The 20,596-nt window shown below is 40.7% G+C and overlaps 1 protein-coding gene across 7 annotated transcripts in view; it reads left to right on the plus strand.

Moving 5' to 3' along the window:
- The window catches only part of ARID1B (AT-rich interaction domain 1B), a 322,498-nt gene that overhangs the window by 261,360 nt on the left and 40,542 nt on the right, over positions 1-20,596 (plus strand). For all 7 annotated transcript variants that reach the window (XM_084515780.1, XM_084515777.1, XM_084515775.1 and 4 more), the window contains 2 exons: positions 507-834; positions 18,862-19,007. In XM_084515780.1, coding sequence (XP_084371906.1) covers positions 507-834; positions 18,862-19,007 — 474 coding nt within the window. The remainder of the gene's footprint in view (positions 1-506; positions 835-18,861; positions 19,008-20,596) is intronic.

Consider the following 20,596-nt stretch of genomic DNA (forward strand, 5'->3'; position numbering starts at 1 on the left):
TACAAAAGTAAGTCTCTCTCTTGAGCTTTTGTAATGGGTTTCTTACATGCTGTGTATCTCGACTGCACAAGGCGTTTTTGTACTGTGTGCTGTGTTGTTAACCCTCTGGAGGCCACGGTTTTCTGTATTTGCTGTTATCCCATGATGTTTATTAGGCAGAAAATGTTGAAGGGTACGTGGAAATGATGTTCATAGGATAATTCAGGTTGGAAAGGTGCTCAGGAGATTTTCTAGGCCAACCTTGTATTCTAATCAGAGTCAGATGTAAGATCAGAGCAGGTTACTCAGGACTTTATCCAGATGGGTCTCGGGGGAATCAGAACAGCATCTTTGGGCAGCTTGTTCGTTGTGTGCCTGTCCTCACGGTGACAAAGTCGCTCTGACTTGGGTCCTGCGTGGTTCCCTTCAGTTCATATGTGTCACTTCTGCGGCTGCTGATGTCCTAAACAGAAATATTTGCTCAAAAGCTTAATGTTATTCTCTGTTCTTTTTATCATTTTGTTTAGGAAACTACTCCAGACCACCAACATACACTGGCGTGCCCAACACAAGCTACAGTGGCCCAGGACCCGGCATGGGTATAAATGCCAACAGTCAGATGCATGGACAGGGGCCAAGCCAGCCTTGTAGTACCATGCCCCTGGGACGGATGCCATCAGCTGGGATGCAGAGCAGACCATTTCCTGGAAACATGAGCAGTATGACCCCCAATTCTCCTGGCATGTCTCAGCAGGGAGGCCCCGGGATGGGCCCACCCATGCCATCTGTGAACCGTAAGGCACAGGAGGCGGCTGCTGCAGTGATGCAGGCTGCTGCGAACTCCGCTCAGAGCAGGTATGCAACCAGGTGAAAGGAGTTGAAACAAGTGGCAGTGCTTTTCTTTATCATTTCTGAAGCAACAATGCTGTAGAGGTGCACACATACGCATTTATACATGTTCTGTCTGTGCCCCTGTCTCTGAGAGGAGATGGTGCGTGGGAAGAATATTTTCTTTAAATGCAAGGGGAAAGCATGCTGTTGGATATTTGAGTTACACTCTCAAAAAGCAGCTGTGATGATGAAGATGAGAGCCACTTCCATTTTGGTTCTTGGCACCGTAGGCTTTAGGAAAACCCACAGGGCTGTGGTGACATTAGGAGCTGAAAACAAGCCCTGTACAACTTGAAACCCATGAGCTGGATATGTGTATTTGATCTTTGGTAGAGAGAGGGCCAGCACGTCCCTGGCAGCTTGCCCTTGCCAGGGAGTAAGGAAGCTTATGAAGCTGCCCATCAAGTCTTGTGCTTACTGCCCACGTGTGAGTGGCAGCCACGATGACAGTTCTCTTCTATGGGATGTTCCTGTTCCTAGGCAGGCATGCTGAGGGGAGCAGCTGGAGGGGAAAGGCAGAAGGAGGCATAAAATCAATATGTAGTTATCTGGAGTTGATAACTGCCACCTATGCATCTGTATGAGAGAACCTGCAAATTCAGGATTTTGGAGGCTGGAGCCACTGTCTGGCTTCTTGTCTCCCCTTTGAGCAGCATAACTGCACACTGCCATTTGTGCGTGGATTTTGGCAAAGGCATTTTTCTGTCCATGGTTATTAAGATGACTGAGTACTTACAGTGAAATCATATTTTCTGGGAAATTTTCGGATGAAGTAATTTCCACATTTCCCTGGACTGAAATAATTCCTGCTGTATTTATTATCTTTTTTTTTTTTTTTTTTTTCTGTTAAAAGATGTTCCATTACATTTGAGAATTACACAAAGCTGGTTGCACTGTTCTGGTAAGCGAGTTTATGCGTGTGCATATCAAGCATCTTGCATTCATTTATGCATATGCATACACATGTGCACATACACACATACAGGTATTTATTATTCAAGACCAGTGTTTCTGGACACCAGAGTTGCTGTGATTCCAAGGCACAATGTAGAAACAAAAATAGCAAGTTAATGTGTCCCCCCTATCTGTTGCTTTCTTGCTTTGTGAGTTTGGAAGGCAGGTGGCTTCTAGCGATAAGCAACAGCAAACTTCTGAAACAATAACAGTAAATTTAGTGTACTTCATGTTCTTCTTCTGAGAGACAGAACCACGCTCCTTTAAAATAGACCATGCTTCTGCAGATATTTGTGAACCAGCAGTCTCTTGCTTGTGGTGGGAGTTTTAACGGGCCTGTCTGGTCAGATTTACAGGAGTCTGCTTCTGGCTGGCTGGTTAGGCTGTAAGCTGATAGGTCAGGCAAGAAGGAATAAACGGGCCATCGCTGCAGCTGCAGGGACACTTTCTTTATAATCACATAATGAAAGGAAAAGGACATATTTGTTGGTGTTTGCAGCAAGACTTGATTTGTAATAAGTACAAGGTATTTGGTTGTGATTCAGCTTACACTTCGGGCATAGTGTGTTGTGTTTGATCAAAAACTAGATTAACCCATCGCCACTCCTATCTCTCACACCTTCCTCCCGTCAGTTTTGTAGAACTGCTTTTGGATTCTAGCTTTGCCTGGGCAAAAATACACCATTTCGGAGCCTTTTCATCACAGAATGCTCATTCCAGTGATCCAGCACCTGTAGAGGAAATGCAGTCATCAAATACCTATTGCAAATACTGGCTATATATGGGGCCATTTATAAACTGCAAATTGAGCAAAACCTGTCACCCCCCTCAGATGCCACAAGGCTGCAAGCACACTGTTTTCCCCTCAATCTCAAGCCATCTGAAGGGGAGAAAGCACAATGGCTTCTGGCAATTCCTGCAAGTCCTCCTTCTCTTGTACATGGAAAGAAAGTACTTGTCAGTGATTCGTATTTGTGATACCGAGCAAATCCAAAGAGGCTGTTCTTTTGTTCTGCTTTAGGCCACCATACATTAGGTCGCCTGCTTATCCCAGCCAGGCTAGGGCTGGCGGACACCCCATGTTTTTGCCTCGCAGCAGGGCTGTGCAAACATCATTCTCCTGACTTGTTAATGTTTTTGTCATTATGGTCTCAGCAGTGGGCCACTCCCCCAAAGTGTGATACCTTTCTGACATGATCTACTGCAGAAGTGATGACAGGATTTCTTAATGGGATTTTGAAGTTTTGAAATTTCTTTGAAGTTTTATTGCACTGTAATTGAGTGTGAACATCTTTGAAAAATTTCAGCCAGTAGCTGGAAGGATTTTTAAGAGCCTTAGGTATTCGGACCAAAACATGCCCTGAAATGTAGCTACTGTTTTTTCAGTAAAGTTCTTCCAACTATGATTTTGTAACCATGTTATAAGTTAAAGCACAGGGAGAATGTATCTGCACGGATTTCTATCCTGTTGCTTGCTCACAACCTTGTCTAATTTCACTCGAGATTCAAGTTTCATGGACTTCCCTGCCATCAGATTACTTCATTTATTACCTCCGTAGGAAATCTGTAATACCCAGATTACTGCTGCCTTCATGGTTATTAACAAGTTTTAATCACCAGTTTTCTATAGCTGCTTTTGTTTGTGTTGTGTTGGTTTTTTTTTGTTGTTGTTGTTTTTTTTTTTTTTCTCTTTTCATTAATAACATCATTCATATATGTAAGTGCACATGAAAAAGTAAAAAAGCAAAACAAAAAATGAAAACAGAAGTCTTCTGGTTCTTCTGTTTAAAAGGCAAAAATCAATGAAATGGGAGAAAACTTGCACCATGCTATTTTCTCTAATTGAAAAGACATCTACTGTTATATGCCAAAATGCTTGAATAATATCCAGCCTTTTTCTTTGTATGTCTTGAGTTGATAAGATTCAGCTGTAGAGTTCACAAACTGTTGGGTTTTCATTACCACAAAATACACCCCTCTATGTGGAATTAAGGGGAAAATGAAATGGTTGTGTCAGAGTCATGGTTACACAGCAGTATTTCTGTACAAGTTGGTGGTGATCCCCTTCAAGGTCAACTTGTTGAATCAGTAGCCAAGTATCAATAGGGGAGAGAAATTTATCTTCAGCTGCTAATCCACAGGATTTGTCCTTTACCAACTCAGGAGTCTCATTTAGACATAGAAAGCTGGTTTGCCTCTGCTTTGCCAAGCCACATTAAGCAGCTGTGTAAAATGAATTTAAATGGCATGCATCAGAATGAAATCACTTCCACTGGGGCAGAAAATCAATGTTAGTTAACAAGGGCTGGATGATCAAGATCTGAGTGTCAGCTGGTTATACCTAGGCATCATCATCAGCACAGACCACTACTCTGATTTAGGAAAGATAAAAATATGAAAATAGAAGCAGTGGATGTGGAAGATGGTAGGTTTACACCATGTGAGTTAGCCTTTGACCTCACCAGGAGATCAGCTCTATGTTAAGTTTGGATTGCTTCCTTCAGCCACAGAACACCTTTCCTGCAACCTAAAATTTTACAATGTACTAGCCTCCTGTGCACCCAGGCCAGCATTTCCCACATGAGATCTCACGTCAGGCTAAAAGAAAGAGAAGTCTTTCAGAGATCTCTTTGTTGGACCAGCAATATCTGTAGTTTCACACTGCCAAGGATGTTTAAGCATGGTCTGGGTAACAGTTTGCAACAGGCAATGCAAAATATCTCTCTAATACTCTGTATTGTAATTCTACTTACTTTCAGGAAGACAGTGTGAAGGAACTGCAAAATTGTGTTTTCCTTTTTGTGTCTTGGTTGCAACACACCTGTTGACTGATAGAGACTGTACTTTGAGGGCCTAATACATCCACTGAACTCCAAGCAAATACTTTTGTTAACTTCTGTTAGTGCTGCCCAGGACACCAGGGGCTGGTTCTGTTGTTGGAGGTCACAACTCAGTGGAGACCTCTAAAGACAAGATGGTTTCAAAACATTAAATCTTTTAGCACACTATAGTTTGTGCAACGATAGATATATTTATAGTGATATATAAGTATTTATGTGTGTACAGACTTGCAACGCAGTGATCCTTCAGTAAAATCAAGCATTTTAAACAAACAAGATAGCATTTTCTCTGCTAGTGGGGATGTGAAGGGCAGCAAATTTAGCCAGTATCTTCTCTAAACTCTAGCCAGTTATGAGTTCCTCAGTCTGTGGATGCCCATCTTGAAACTTCTGGGAACTGTGTGTTCACTGTGAGCTTTTATGTTTACTACAACAGTAAATGCGCAGTACAGACGTTAAGAGAATTGATTGTTAGTTTGACAAGTGAAGTCAATAGACGTTTCTGGAGCTACATGCTTGTCAACATCATGTTCAGTACGTCTCTGCCAGCAGGGAGTGTCATTCGGAGTATGTCTTAGCAGTTGAAGATGTGACTGTGGTATAATGGAAATGAAAAAGAAATGGTTGTGAAATAGCCATCTAATAACACTGTAAGCAGCGTGGCCTTAGGAAGACTTAATTCTGTACTAGCTGGCAGTAAAGTACACATCCAACTGGATGGGTAAGTGAGCCTTTTGCTGGTGCAACTACAGTTATCAATACCTGAACTAATTACTTTAAAATGAGTTTTGATGTGCCTACAAGAGGAGCAATCCTATCTTTGAATGCAGTGTTTCTGAACTCAGTGAATTCTATTTTAATATGCTTCTTGGGATTGCATGTTCCAATTTTGTAAATTAAAGCAATTTTTTTAAATATAGATTGAATGAATTTAGAATTCAATTTCATTGATTTTAGAGAAGACAATTTAGACATAGTAGTTTATTAAAGAGAGGAATTGGGATCCAGCTTAGCTATTTGCAACCTCTGGCCATTTTAAATCCTGGTGATCGGGTTGCTAACTCTAAGATGGATATTAACATTATTGTTCACTGTTCCCTATGCCACCTGAGAGATGGTGTTCGGTCTCTGTAGTAATCTATGGTGTTGCATTGCTTTGACATATTTTTAGGCACTTTAAAATGTGGTTCTGTCTAAACTGCTCAGCAGTTGGTTCACCATAATTTGAGCAAAGTGCATTACAAAAGGTGAGTAATCATAGATGATACATATATGTGTGTGCTTCCTGTGATTCTAAAACATAAAAACTCTGAAGTTCCCGTCCAGCTGCAGAGAAGTAGATTTTTTAACTTCCAGATTTTTAGTTCACTGGCAGCTTGACCTGACAAGTCCTCAGGAGCACTGAAGCCCTTAGAGTCTAGTACCACTAAGTAAGGCTTCTTGGAGCCACGGGGCTGGCTCTGACGTGAGTTGTTCCCCCAAATTCAGGGAAAACAAGGGCTGCAGGATCATACTAGCTGATCAATCTGCCCTTCAGTCACAGAACCCAAAACTTTCTATACTGTGCTAGAATTTGGTATTAGGTGTATTAAGAGAGAAGTAAAGACATAAGTAAAGTCCTGGGGGACGCTTGACAAGAGTGGCAATCTAGTGGCAGTCTTTCTAGGATTACTCTCTGCATTTTGTGTAAGGACACTGGAAGGACAGATTGCCTATGGATTTTAGTTCTTGCTGCTTATTTACTTGGCGAGGGGGGAAGCAAAGAGATTGGTAGAATAATCTAGTGCAGCAACCTGCCCACTGCCATCATCTTAAGGCTCCTTACCCTTTGTGTAGGTCTTTGACAAGCTCCTTCAGCTTCAGTATAAAAAGGACTCCAAGGCCAATAGCCTCGAAACTTTTGGGAGAACCCCACATGCAGAGATCCCACAACCTGAGGAAAAAATATATAGTTGCTTTTGGTCTTACCCATGAGGAATGTGTGCAGTTGTATATGAATAGGTTTTACATCCATCCCTTTATAAAATGAAATCTTTAAAATATTTGTTTTATCATCTTAAGTTTATCAGATGTTTTTCCTTTCTAATGAAAAGGCATACTGTTTTGTCCATAGTTAATGGATAATTAAGCCCATAGCCATGCCAGGAGCCCATGACTGGCTCTCAGTACTTGTTCAGGACAGTGAGAGTACATACTACAGCCTCATCGTGGTGAGCTGAAAATAATATAGGTAAGTTTGTATTCAGTCCTCAAACTGATCTCAAAAAGCTGCAATGATATTAGAGGGTTTCTGTTGTACAGAGACAGTTAAAATTAGTGTAAATAAGATAAAAACATGTATTCTATATGTCTTCTTTACAGCCTGTGTGTGTATATATGCACACGCACGCTCGCACACATCCACAGCCTAACCTTCCATCAGCGTTTCTCTGCTGCTATGTATGTATAATTCATACTCCATGTCGCTGGTGCCAGCAAAGCACTTTTTCCATATTATTTTCTCCAACGGCAGGGTAATGCAGCACTGCTGATGGACTAGAAGGTACTGGTGAGGAAATATAGTAATGGACACGGTGCATTAAAATGTCAAAAGGAAAAAGATCAAGGCGAAAATTGCAAATAAATTTTTAAAAAAGAATAATATAAATAAAAAACAGAACTCTTTCAGGTGTTTAACATCCTAGATCCTGTCAATTTCTATGCAGTATTTTCCAGTCTAGCCTTCTTGATCTTGAAACTTTGAGTTTAAAATTCTAATTGTGATTTTAAAAAGCTGTAGTTATGTAGCAGGAAGACTTGAAGTGCTACAATAAAACTTCATGTCTTTAATCCCTGGAGAGAGCATGTATTTTCCATTGTTTTCCCTTTTCCTTTTAAGCTTGGAGGTGCTGTTCTCTGCTGGGAAGTGCGCTGGAGTGCAGGAAGGTTAAGTACTCATTCAAGTTTCTTTGCTTATTCAAACCAGGCTTCTTCTAGATGAAAGGCTGCCCACTGTGAAATCCCCAAAGTAAACGAGGCCAAGATAGGACTGGAAGCCATAATTGGAGCCAGCACTGGGGTGCGTTATCTGTTGTCTTTGAAATAAGCCCCTGGCAGAAAGGCTCTTTCTGCCCAGTCTTTTAGTTAGCATTCACATGCAGTTACCGGGAAGGAATCACTCCTGTTCAAATTCAGCCCATTCCCAGTTCCCAAGCCTCAAGGTGTCGGGTTGTTTGCCCCCCATCCCACCCCTCCAAAGATCTCTTTAGGGATCCTGACAGATTTCATTGAAATAAGCCCTCCCTTGCTATCTGGTATTCTTTGAATATCCAAGCAATAAATTCCAGTCAGTGAAACTGCATTTTGGCTTCCAAAATAAAATAAAATGAAATAAAAAGGGTCCCTGTATAGTTTAATTGGATGAAGCACTGTTGCCTCTTGCCCGAAGTGACTGTATGGTGTTGCTGTGAGCTGAGAGCACCTCCTGCGCTTGCTCCACCTGGGGGTGGCTGCAGCAAGGGGTGGGATATTTTCTCTCTGTGTCAACTTTGTGTGTGATTTGAAGTCCAAATATTAATGATTCCTGTAACTGTAATTTCTAGGCCCATGCTTCTTCTGTCTTCACAAGAAACAGTCGTTTAGATCAAGCTATGGGGTTTTTATTCTTTGTTTTTTTGAAAGGGCACTTCCTTTCCTCATGTTTTGCTTTTTGAAGCAGAACCATACTTGGATTGTTTCTGCAACGTATTAGGAGGGGTGAAGCATGACTTAGCTTGTATGCATTTACTATAGCAAAGGGGAAGCTGGAAAAACTCTTTTCTGATTATTTTTTTTTAAATGAAGATGCATTTTGTAGATCGGCTCAAAATCGCTGATAAAATTGTGTAAGGATGGGAAGAAACTTTACGTGCTGAGCCAACCAAAGCCATTTCTTGTGGGAGACTGAGAGAAATATGTTTTTATCTGGAATTTTGTTTCACTAAAAGGTAAATCCATCATTTTGGAGCCCTGAATGTCACCATACTGCAGAGCTCATGCAGGCAACCAGTGATTTGGGGAGACGTTTTTTTCTATTTTGGTTACTCATCAATCAAGTAGACTGCTGTATGCTGTTCATGCCATTAGAGATTAACCACAGACCTCAAGAGTCCTACTCCTTCCCTCCTTTGGAAAGTAACAATTTGTAAATTGTGAAAGTGGGAGTATGTTGGGAAGGAAGGGTGATTTTCAGAATCACGAATGAGAATTTTCAGTCGTCTCAGAGACGATTCTAATTTGATTATTATCATGTCAGGATTATTTTTGGCTTGATTTGGTTATTTAGGAGAGCTGTTGTCCTCTATAGAAGTACTGTTTTGAAACAAAATAGCAGTGTAGGGCTCTAGTTTATTAACATTTTGCCTCTGAATCAGACGTTACTTAGAAATTCTGTACTTCAAAACATGATCTTCAGGGTATTAAGAATGGAGTACTTCATTAATTATTTTTTATATAAAAGTAAAAAATACAGGAGAACTTTAGGTCGAATGCTCATTCTTTGGTTGGCAAGAAATGCTTCAGGTGAGGAAACCAGATTTTCACTTTGTTTGTCTTTTTGTCTACTAGTTAAAATCACAGAACTAGTCAGAAGAAAACAGGAGAATAGCCATCTGTTTAATGGGACTCATGAAGAAAGCTAATGCCATGACTGCCATGTGTGATTTGGCACATATATTCTGCAAGTACAAGGCTGTGACTGAACAGTCTAGGGTTTTTGCAACAGACAGTGAGAGACATAAAAAATGGTAGGCGGGTTTCAGGTTTTACAGTGGTTTTAAGGTTTTACGCTGTTTTACAATGGTGATCATTGAAAGAACATTAAATAATTTTTAGCAATGCTACCTTGGGAAATATGAATGGGAAGAGCCCTTCACTTCAGTAATAGAGCTCGGCTGGGGAGCATCTGTTCAAATTTGCCATACAAGTAACTTTGTAAGAATCATATTAAACAGTTAACAGCAGTAAGGTAGTGTTTTTTTTATTATTATTTTATTTCTTGTTTCTTTTTTTTTTTTTATGAGAGCCACCATTTTCACTAACACATTAAATACCTGTTGCAGTTGTCACAGTAGGTTTCAGGCATCTTCTGAGCCAAAGATGAAGAAAAGAGCCAGCTGAAACTATGTTGACATATGCACCACACTGCTGTTGTGAAACTGTCTGGAGTGCCAAAATGCTGAGACTGATGGTAGTAGTGGTAGTAATAATATTGATAAACATGTAATAGCTCCAGGCTATTGGGCAAAGATAGGTAAGTGAAAATGTGTCTGCTGGGAAATCCCTTTGGAGAACTTCCTCTCCATGCTGCTGCACATGCACAGTTGTGTTCAGCGTGCTGTCAGCCAGATGACATTTACTATGAAAAGATACATTGAGGAGCTGGCATGAAATGATCAGGATTTTATTAGATTTTCAGCTGGTTGCCAGAACAGTGAGCTCAGTGGAGCTGAGTGGTGCTCAAAAGCAGTACGAGAATATGACTGAGCGTTGCAAGGATGAGGTGAGAGGCAGCAAGAGAATCACATCCCAAGATGAAAGAGCAGGGAGCACAGGAGTCAAGCCTCTCGGAGGTGGTGCCACACCAGAGGAGCCTGAATCGATGAAATACACAGTGTGTCCTTAGCTTCCTGTAGCTTTTTAGCACCACGCTTTGGTGACCTCCTAGCTATGAGTGTACTGGGAACAGACTCTTACCCACTTTCAAGTCATCATTCTGGGAGAGAGTTCATAGGGCCTTCCGACTTCTTAATAAAGCTATTTATAAACATGCACAAAAATAGAAGGTACATAGTGAGAGAGTCATATGAGTCATTCCTCACTTTGATATCAAGTCACACCGGGCTAAATCACCCTTCATGCCATTCTGATTCAGCTTGGCTGCATCATGCATAGAAGGCCTTTTTTTTTTTTTTTTTTTTTTTTACTCTTTTTTCTTTTTTTTTCTAGAAACACAGTTTCTGCATGCTTCTGCTTGCTGTACAGCATCCCTCTTTCACCCATCACACACTTGGGCTCAGAAATGCATCTCCTTTTAGTGCAGAGACATTCTATCTGAAGGGGACAGGTGCAAGCAGCTGCCTTGAGAGCTGCAGTTTAAATCCACATTGTCAGGCAGGTAGGCAGGGGTCACTAAGAGCAGAGCTTCGATGGGATTACAAGCCATTGGACTTGGCCTGCTTTTCAGTAGTCCTGTGTTTTCTGTCACACAGCATTATATTGCATTTATCTAGCAGAGGCTGCAATGACTACAGAGGACTTTGTTCTTATACAAATAAACTCAAGTGTGGAGGTCTTGCTGCAATTGTAAGAATGCTGTTTAATAAAGGCATTTCAGGGAATCCCTGGGGGTTTGAAGACTGGCGACCAAATGCTGCAGTCACTGTGAAATTCAGACCAAAAAGACTAATTAACACAGAAGGAGCTCTATAAAAAAAAAAATACTACTGTATTTCACTAAATATCCATCACGTCTTTCAGTCACACACCCTTATATCAGTAGGATCAAATGAAGTTAAGGATTTGTTTCTGTGGGCTTGTGCTGTTTTCCTCATTGTATTCAACTACTTTCGTATTCTTCTGGCTGTATTTTAGACTCTTACTAATCTTGGATTTCTTCCTCAGTTTTCGTTATCTGTAAAATGGGATAGAGACATTTATTCTGATTTTAACTTGCATTCAGCAGTACAAATGTTGTGTAGCTGTATTGTTATTAGCATCAATATTCATGAATTACATATGCCTCTTCTGTTGCTCTTCCAGTGTTTGATGCGGTGTGACACTCTTATGTTTTATTGGGCTTTAAGTAAGTGTCAAGAAAGGTAGCCTGTCAGGCAGATGTTTTCACTGCAAAAATGGTTAATGTGATGATAATAGCACATAAACAAACATACAGTTTTGTGGCTGCTTTTCTGAGGGGACTAAGCATCAAATCAGTCTGATAGGAGCAACTAATTTTTTAGTTCTTTTTTCCTCCTTGGCTGTTTCTTAGTGAAATATAAATAATGATGATGATGCTAAAGGCAAAAATATTTGCATAATAAGAAGAAAAGGAGTATATTTAGAAAAGCTATTTCTGCTATTCTTCCAAAAATGTATGCTATGCAATAATCTTTAGATCAGTCAGACCAAGAAAAGGCAGTTTACTTGGTCAGATTGCATGCAGTGGATTACAAGGTGATGTGCACTATCATATAATTATGATGCTAGAAAATTATTCCCCATTTTTAGCATTGCCTTTTAGGTCTTGTCATTGTACAAAACAGTCTGGTGTTCGTTCTGTGTACCAGGTGTCAGCAGACAGACACACACACACACAGAGTACAAATCTGTATGATTTTTCATTTTTGTTTCATGGTGTTTTGTCAGTGTCATGTGCATTTCAGAGCCTTGGCCTCCCTTTTCACGCATGCACACACATAAGTATAAAATTCTCTTTCTCCTTCTAACCTGAAAAATGGATTTCATCAAAAGCCTCATGGCAGAGCTAACACCTGTCACATCACCAGCTTTCATGGCTGCTTTTCTAAAACTTTGTTATTGCAAGTGGTGAGCTTCCCTGCTGAACAAAGGGAGGAAATGGAAATCCAGGTTAGTACATTTATAGTAGCAGCTAACGAGAGAGGAAGATACTTAGCTTTCATATGTGGTATTTTGAATGTGTTTGTTTTATTTACATGGGAATTGCCTTTAATGCCTTTTTATAGCTTTTCAAGACAGTATTCAGATTTCGTGTGTGTTGGCCTTTGGTAACAGTGATGACTCACTGATGAACTTCCAGGCAGAGCAAAGCAAGCAACATTGCTTTTTATATTCCCTTGCTCTCTTCTCCCTCCTCCAGTTCTCCCCTATCCCCCGATGACAGAAATGGTTTCACTTCTCCAAGGAAGCTCATAATACAGCAAGAAGGAAAATCCATAACAAAAGAGCATATGTATCTGCATGCACATGTTTACGTGTCAATTCTCCAGGGAGAAAGCATTTGCAGGTCTCACTCCCGAATTACTCTCATTATAATAATCCATTTGGTGTCAAAGTATGACAGATTATAAGCGCTTAAGGCTAGTCCCAGCTCAAGACAGATTTAAATAAAGTACTTCTAGTTATTGTGCAGGTCAGTGTGTTTAAATAACAACCCCCCAAATCATACTTTGACATTTAAAAGAGAGAGGAAATATTGTCGTGCTGCAGACCTGGCACAGATAAGCACAGGGCAATTTGGTCAGTACACTGTGATTTGTGAGCGCAGCCTAACGCAGTCATTTTCACAGTTTGTAATCAAGTAGCCACCTTAGCAGTGTGTCAGCATTAAAAAAAAAATGTTCCTTTTAAAATGTTTACACAAATTACTCCCCGGAGATACTACAGTGCATTCGTTGCAAAACCAATGTAGGTTAAAGATCTGGAGCGAGAATGGCAAACTCCCATGATCTTGTGGGCCTTTTTTTTTCCTTTTTTCTTTTTTTTTTTTTTTTTTTTTCCCCTCAGCAACCGATTGCTCAGGTGGCCAGGTCACGGTAAGAGGGTAATTTTTCAGGTCCAGTGCCTAAGGCTGGATAGCTGAGGGAAATCGCTGCCTTACACAGTACTGTGGAAAGCATCAGGCAGCACAATGCAGAGGCGTCCAAATAATCCTAGGTGCAAGCTTGTGGCTGCCGGGACACGTGTGACTTGGTGGCGGATCTTCCCGACCAGAGCTCATTCCTGCAGGTCTCCCTGGTGGTGTCCCCTGCCGACCCATCACGGAGGCTGGGACAAGGATGGCGAGTTCACACCAGCCACTCCCCGCCCCGGGAGCACCGCCAGCCTCGCAGAGACCACAGCCGCTCCCTTCCCACCCCACATGGCCACGGAGACAACTGTGGGCCCCACACGCCTCCAGCACCACTCCTGCCTTGTCACCTCTCTGTCCCATGCTGCCAGCCTGGGGCCTTGCGGCCGGCCCTTGGCAGCGCGCCCAAGCAGTGGAGCTGAGGGAAGGCCCCTCTCTCACAGCGCCCTGCTTTTGAGGCTCCCCTGTGAATCCCTCCCATCCCTTGAACAGACCTGGCTGAGAGGCCCCACGTCTGTATCTTGGATGTGTTTCCATACAGAAAGTTGAGTTTTCATTTCTTGTCCTTCTGAGAAAGGGAGGTCCATAGCTAAGCTGGACCTACCTCCGGGCTCCATTTTGTAGTCAGTTGCCTGTTGAAATGTGTGCTTCTTTGTACTGTCAGTGCTCTTCTTTCTTTCTTACAATTTCTTTGTTGTGCTTTTTAACGATGACCAGATCTTGCATGTCATCCCCTCTTTACAAATACGTGGACTTCTGCATTAGCTCAGAAGTCACAATTAGATCTGGTGCTACTTGTTTTGCAGAGAAAATAGATTAAGTGCAGATTAAGCTTCGGGTAGATTGCAAATGAAGGAAAACAAAAAAGCAGAACACGACCTTCTTAAAAGGGAATGTTTTGAATTTGACCATTTTTATGTTGGACCTGATAGTATACCAGACCATCAGCAGCACAATGAAGATGACAGTGAAGGGCCACAGGGTCATTCAGGCTGGAAGGGACCTCAGGAAGTGTCTGGTCCAACCTCTTCCTCACTGCAGGCTCACCTGAGAGCTCAGGGCTTTATCCACTCAGGTCTTGAAAACCTCCAAGGACAGAGTCTGCATGACTTCTCTAGGCCACCTGATCCAATGCCAGACTTTTCACTGGGAAAAGGGTTTTCTCTTAAGGGCCCTCTGTGAAAGTTACTCCAGTTTATCATTCTCTCCTTTACTGGGGAGGTGATATACTCTAGATGCAGCCTAGTGAGTGCTGCATAAAGGAAGAAGATCAGTTCTCTTCACCTCTGGCTGTGCTCCTGGTCACACAGCCCAGGATGTTGCTGGCCCTCTTTGCTGCCAGGGCACACTGCTGGCTCATGCTCAGCTCTCTGTCTGCCAGCACCCCCAGGGCCTTTTCAGCAAAGCTGCTCACCCCCGTCAAGCCCCGGCCAGCATCGCTGCAGGGGGCTCTTCCTTGTGAGGTGTACCTGTCATCGTTGAATTTCATAAGGTTCCCGTCAGCCCATTCCTCCAGCCTCTCTAGGTCCCCCAGGGTGGCAGCCCTTTCTTCGAGCGTATCAACTGGCTCTGATGTTATGCAAGTGCTGTAAATTAGTAAATTCACAACAGAGTAGCAAGCAGATCCTACCCCCTTCCCATTTTTAATCTCATCTATTTGCAGAACACATGGACATCTTGTAACAGTAGAGCAGAAAGAAGAAATGTGTAGGCTTAAGTATGGTGTTTAAACTGATAGCATAATCCTAAATTTGTATTAGCCAGCTGCTTTTTCATCTAAATGGGGAAAAATAAGTGATCTGGGATCACAGTATTAGAGAAGTTAGAGCTGGAAAATACCTGACAGGTCATCTAGCACATACATAATGCAGGATTTCTCTGACCATTACATCTTCTAATGTGTTGTGTTCTCTGTGTGCAAAAGGGTCAAGTACTGGGGTTTAGTTCACTCCCTTGGAGGATAGCCACATCTCACCATGAAGACATTTTTTATTATGCTCACATAACTGTTTCTTAATTTCTTCCTATTATTCCTAATTATCACTTGTGTTATTCCTAAGCAACCCAACCATTGGCGTTTATGTGGTAAATACTGTGAAGTCCTATATTTAATGGGGTTTGTTCAGCTATAGAATTCATAGCCAGTCAGTTGAATTTTTGCCATTAGATGTCACTACGTGTACAGCAAACAGTTTTTAATAGACTTCATTTTTGTTTAGCCTTCCAGAAAAATGGGGGAGGGAATTGAGATGTGTAGGAGAGGGTCTGGTAGTATACTTTGAGATAACTACTTCTTAAATAGTGTGTTGGATATTCCTTTACTAAAAGCAGCACAGAAGGAAACATAAGATTTTTGACTTAACTCCAACAACCAACAGATGATGCTGTGACCTTAAGCATATATAAATATGTTTAGCAGCTGCTGTGTAACATATTTATAAGTGTTTAGTGACCTGGAGGTTAATCAAAATGAGTTTGGTGATCTCAGCTCAGTTCTTAATGGACTCCACTTCATATTATAGCACTGATGCAGCACAGTTTGTCACAGTTGGCAGTCTTTACTCAAAGGAGGCCCACTGTGGAGTGAGAATTAAAGGCTGAAGTAATACCTGATTATTTCTCTCTAAAGAAACTTTCCATTCCAGGCCATCATAGAGCAGAATAATATGTGGAGGAACTCTGTACTGCACACTGTACCCGATCTCAGAATAATTTAATATTTACTTTTACAGGTTGTCGCCTTTCGAAGTTGCTGAATTAGCTCATGCATGCCCTTGTCAGTGCTGTGATAAGGAATGGGGGAAGAATGAAGTTGGGCAAGGGATGGTGCTGAGTCTTTTCTCTTGCTGGGGGCCCTTTCTAGAGATTGAGAGCCGTCTGCCTTCTAAGTGTGGCATTACATGGGAGGATGAAAGGGAAAGTCATTGCCTTGCCAGATGAAATTTCAGAATTAGGCTCTGCCATTCAGGTCTTTCAGGGTACGGAAGCAATTTTTTTTAGACTTTGGTTGTTTTCTTGCTGTCCTGACCAAAGCAAGTATATTCCTTTTATTTAATTTCCACTCTGTCTAAACTGGAAATAGTTTCCTACTTCTTGATTTAGAGCTGTTGTACAGCAGTGTGCTTTCATGAGCTACAATTGAGATTGATGTCCATAGTGGGTAACATGAAATAGGTTGTACCTCAATTTGAGACAATGAACAGCCCCACAGCTTAGAAGATATACATGCTATAGGAAGTAATAGCGTTGAAATATTAGTAGGTCGAGACCAATTTCAGCTTACCTGCAAGGTACAAGTCTCCTGTGTATTTTTAAAGCAAATGAAGGACACTGGAGAGACAGATACCTGGAGAGACTTCTGTCTTTTCCAGAATCCCATCCTCACTCCACAAAAGAACCTTTCAAAATCTATTATTTCTTTTTTAAAACATAAAAATGCACTTGCACACTTTCTTCATCTGTGCTTATATCTTTTCCCAGTAATGGGAAGGAGCTCACTTATCCAGCATGGAAAGAACTTTTCAGTTCACTGCATTGGTTGAAATACAATTTTCAGCTAGAAAAGGGGGAGGGGTATAGGAAGATACAATATTTACATAAGAAAAGCTTGCTTGTATGACTGAAATCTTTTAAAGTTGTTGCCAAATGGTCCTCCTCTTCTCTTTTCCCTTTGTAATTTTCCCTTGGAGCATTGCACCACTGTGCATTTTAAATCTTTTCCCTCCACTACACATTACAAGCTTCATCAGGGAAATGACATTGTATGGCAGTTGTCTCCTTCATATCAAAAGAAATCCTTTGCCTCTTTGCAAGAGTGAAGAAAAGTTTGTCTTCAGAGAGCAAAGGACAAAACTGACTTGGAAAAAGATGCTTTATTTAGATAACACATTCTCTTTTCCTTTGAAGAAATTCACAATGTGCCAAGAAAAATTAGGCCAAATAGTGCTTTAATGGTCTTCCTTCTCTACCTCCTAAAGAAAAAAAAAAATCCATTTCTACCAATTGTGTTAAGAACCTGCCTTGAGTTTGGGGAAGACGAGAAGCCATTGAAGTAATTCAGGGTTGTTGGTTTGGGGGGGATTGTCCATTTTGTTTGAATACTGTACAATAATGAACAGCAGAATTTATACCAAAACTGTGTCTTCCTACAACAACTTTCACTGCCTATTATTTAATAACATTAAATTGTTCTGGTTTTCTTTGGGGGGTGAAAAAAGCAGACAGGTACCAAAGCTATGGAAGGGGAAGGGGGGTGGGGTTGCTTCCTTTTTAATCTTACTTCTTTGAAAAACACCATAAATTCACAGGGGTACATTGAAGAAAGAGGTCTGAATTTTGTATTTTCCTATATAGGCTATGAATATAAAAGTAAGTATATTTGTGCATGTCTTTTTATTTATGCATACAAATATATACATATAACTATATACTCATATAGGTATCATAAAACTATATCATCTTTAATGGTACCAAGAAAAGGTAGGTAATTGTATTGTGAATGAAAAGAGCAAAAGGCTATTTTTGAGGTTGAGTGAAGCATTGCATTGGATTACTCTGCTTACTTGGGTTTGATTATTTTCTTTCTTGCACCTCAGTTTCTCTAAACAGTTTGCGAAATCATTTTCAGGTGTACTTAGCTACCGAAGTTCTAAAAAGTATCTAAGGTTTAGTCCTCAGAAATATTTCATCTGAAATCTTCACATGTGAAGATGTGGAGAATTTCTTCCATTTTTCAGACAAACTTAAAGCTCTGTTATGATAGCATCATACAGATACATGATTAACTTTTTGGTTTTGAAAGGTTTCTTCCTTCAACAGTGCATTGTACGTACATAGTTTTTTGGAAGGTTGAACCTGAACAGCACAGACAAGATGGGTATTTTATTCAGTGCTGCAGTCAGGTCTGTGGTCATTTTAATGGCATTTGCTAAATGACTATGACTTTGGGCCCTAAATCAGTACCGGAAACAGGAACATCTGTTGTGTTATTAAGAAAAAACTCTGTTTTGAAGAAGAGAAGCAGGAATTTACATTTGTATGATTTCATTGGGACTTTTGTGAATGCCACTTCTGGTCATGAAGTTACACTCAAGATAACTTTTCATATGCAGTTGGTTTTCTCTCTTGAACCCTGAGACTGGCAGTGTTTACAGGAAACAAGGTGTGTTTGATAACATCAGATAAAGAGATCTGAAAGAGATTCTATGGCACCCATTTTTCTTCTGGTCATTTCATTGCATTTTGAGCCATGGCAGGCAAGGATTTCTGTTAAATGGTCAAAACTTTCATTCACTCTGAAATTTTTATATACCAAACCTAGGTTCTAATTTTGACTCCTGATCACGTTGCTGTCTAGGGTAAATAATATGAGCTGTATTTTTGTGCTGATAGGTTGTGACATATAAAAACACCATATACATTTCTTGAAATTTATGTTCAGTCCAATTCTGTCTCAGATACACAGTGACTAATTCAAGACTAATAGCTCCCCATGTAGGTAAAATGAACTAATTGCGTGCCTTCTCCTTAGCTATTTGCAAACAATAGGAGATGTATTCTGTGACAAACCACAGTATCTTCAGCGATGAGGTACGTAATGAGACTGTGTGTGTGTGCTTTTTCTTCTCGTAGGCAAGGCAATTTTCCTGCCATGAATCAAAGCGGTATTATGGGATCCAGCTCCCCCTACACGCAGCCGATGAACAACAGCTCTGGCTTGATGAACCCGCAGGCTCCTCCATACAGCATGGCACCTAACATGGTGAACAGTTCCACAGGTAATGGTGGGTAGCGTTTCAGGAGTGGCCTTCCTCCAAAAACTTGTTTAAAGGTACCAGCCCTGAGCTGATGGCAGAGGATAGCCTTCTTCATTCGATTCGCCCCTACCGGGGTAGTTTGGAGTGATTGGAAACTAGGCTAAGGTATTTGCGTTTTTTTGTACAGTAACTCATGCATTTTTCATGAAGTCCTTTCGCACAGCATGTAGATGAGTACAATGTTTTGAAAGTTATAGCAACACTCGGACCCAGTTTGACGTAGGTGTTGACTAGCAAGTATTATGTATATTTGTGTGTGTGTGTCTGCAAGAGGAGGAAGGAGAAAAGCCTCATCTCTGAAGAGGCTGCTGTTGCTTTTCAGTGTCTTGCTTCCTAAGATTGCAATTTGAGTTATTTAATGTGGTGCTGTTTTTTAAAAACAGAGATGTGCACCTGCTCTGACTTGAAGATGCTGTAAGTTGGGCACTTAAAATAATTACTCTGTTCTGAAAATATAGGCCTTATTTTCTGTTTCCAAAATTCATATAACCATCTATAGAATTTCTTCACTTACTTATTTAAATATCAGTATATGAAATTTAATCATAGTTTCCTTCTGCAAACAAAGCATATTTAACGTAGATGTTGGATTTATCTTTCATATTGTGACTTGTGAATTCAGAATTATTTACAGATTTGTGTGCATCTTCGAAGACAGGTGAATATACTGCTGTGCAAATACGCTTCATTGTCCTTATTCAGCTTCACGTCCTAACAATTATCTCCTATTGAGATCATACTTCAGTAAAGACCAATTCTTTGATGAGGGAGGGTTCGGATGGAGTTTCAGTAACCCTAAGGTGGATCTTCCAGTCGTGGAGTTTCGGTGCATGCTTTACTGATTACATTAGCCTTTTTTGAAAATTAGTTTTTTAAAGTATTTTTGAAAGCTGAAGAGCTATGCTAAGGTGATTTGATTTCTTAGTTGTATGTGCTTCTACTTAGTTTATTTCTTTACAGATACCTTGTTGCTTAAGTTGCGTATTACCAAGAGCCTGTGTTTCAGTATCTTCCTCTCTGCACCATGTAGCCTGTTCCATTCCTTCATCCTTTGCCTCCTTCCCTGCCTTTCCTTCCTCTCAATTTCATATGCCTCTGTTTCTTAGGCAGAAAATGGCCCATGTGAAATTGTAGTGTCTAGTATGTCCAGAGGGCTTCTTTCCTGTGTTTAGGAGCTCCCAAGATACTTGAGGGTGTCTTACTTTTTCGAGAATATGATGTTACATCTTTGTTAGCAAAAGAAACTGAATAGAAGCTGTTAATCAGCAAGCTTTTTTTTTTTTTTTTAATCTTAAAAAAAGAAAAAAAAAAAAAGACCAAAAGGGCTTTTTTCAGTCTTGCTTGAAAGCCATTGGTTAGTCCAGACAGCACACTTGTACTGTCTGGATGAAGAGGGAAAAGCTATTGAAAAGACCATTAGATAATAGCTTGCTTTTCCCCCACCAGAGCTGTCCCAGGTAATATTATGTTTTGTTTGTGTAGTTATGTGTTTTGTCTGGCTTGCTGAAATAAAATTACTTCTGAGCATTGAAACTGTGCTATAAATTCTG

The sequence above is a fragment of the Aythya ferina genome (genome assembly GCF_964211825.1).
Source record: "Aythya ferina genome assembly, chromosome: 3".
Classification (NCBI taxonomy): domain Eukaryota; kingdom Metazoa; phylum Chordata; class Aves; order Anseriformes; family Anatidae; genus Aythya; species Aythya ferina.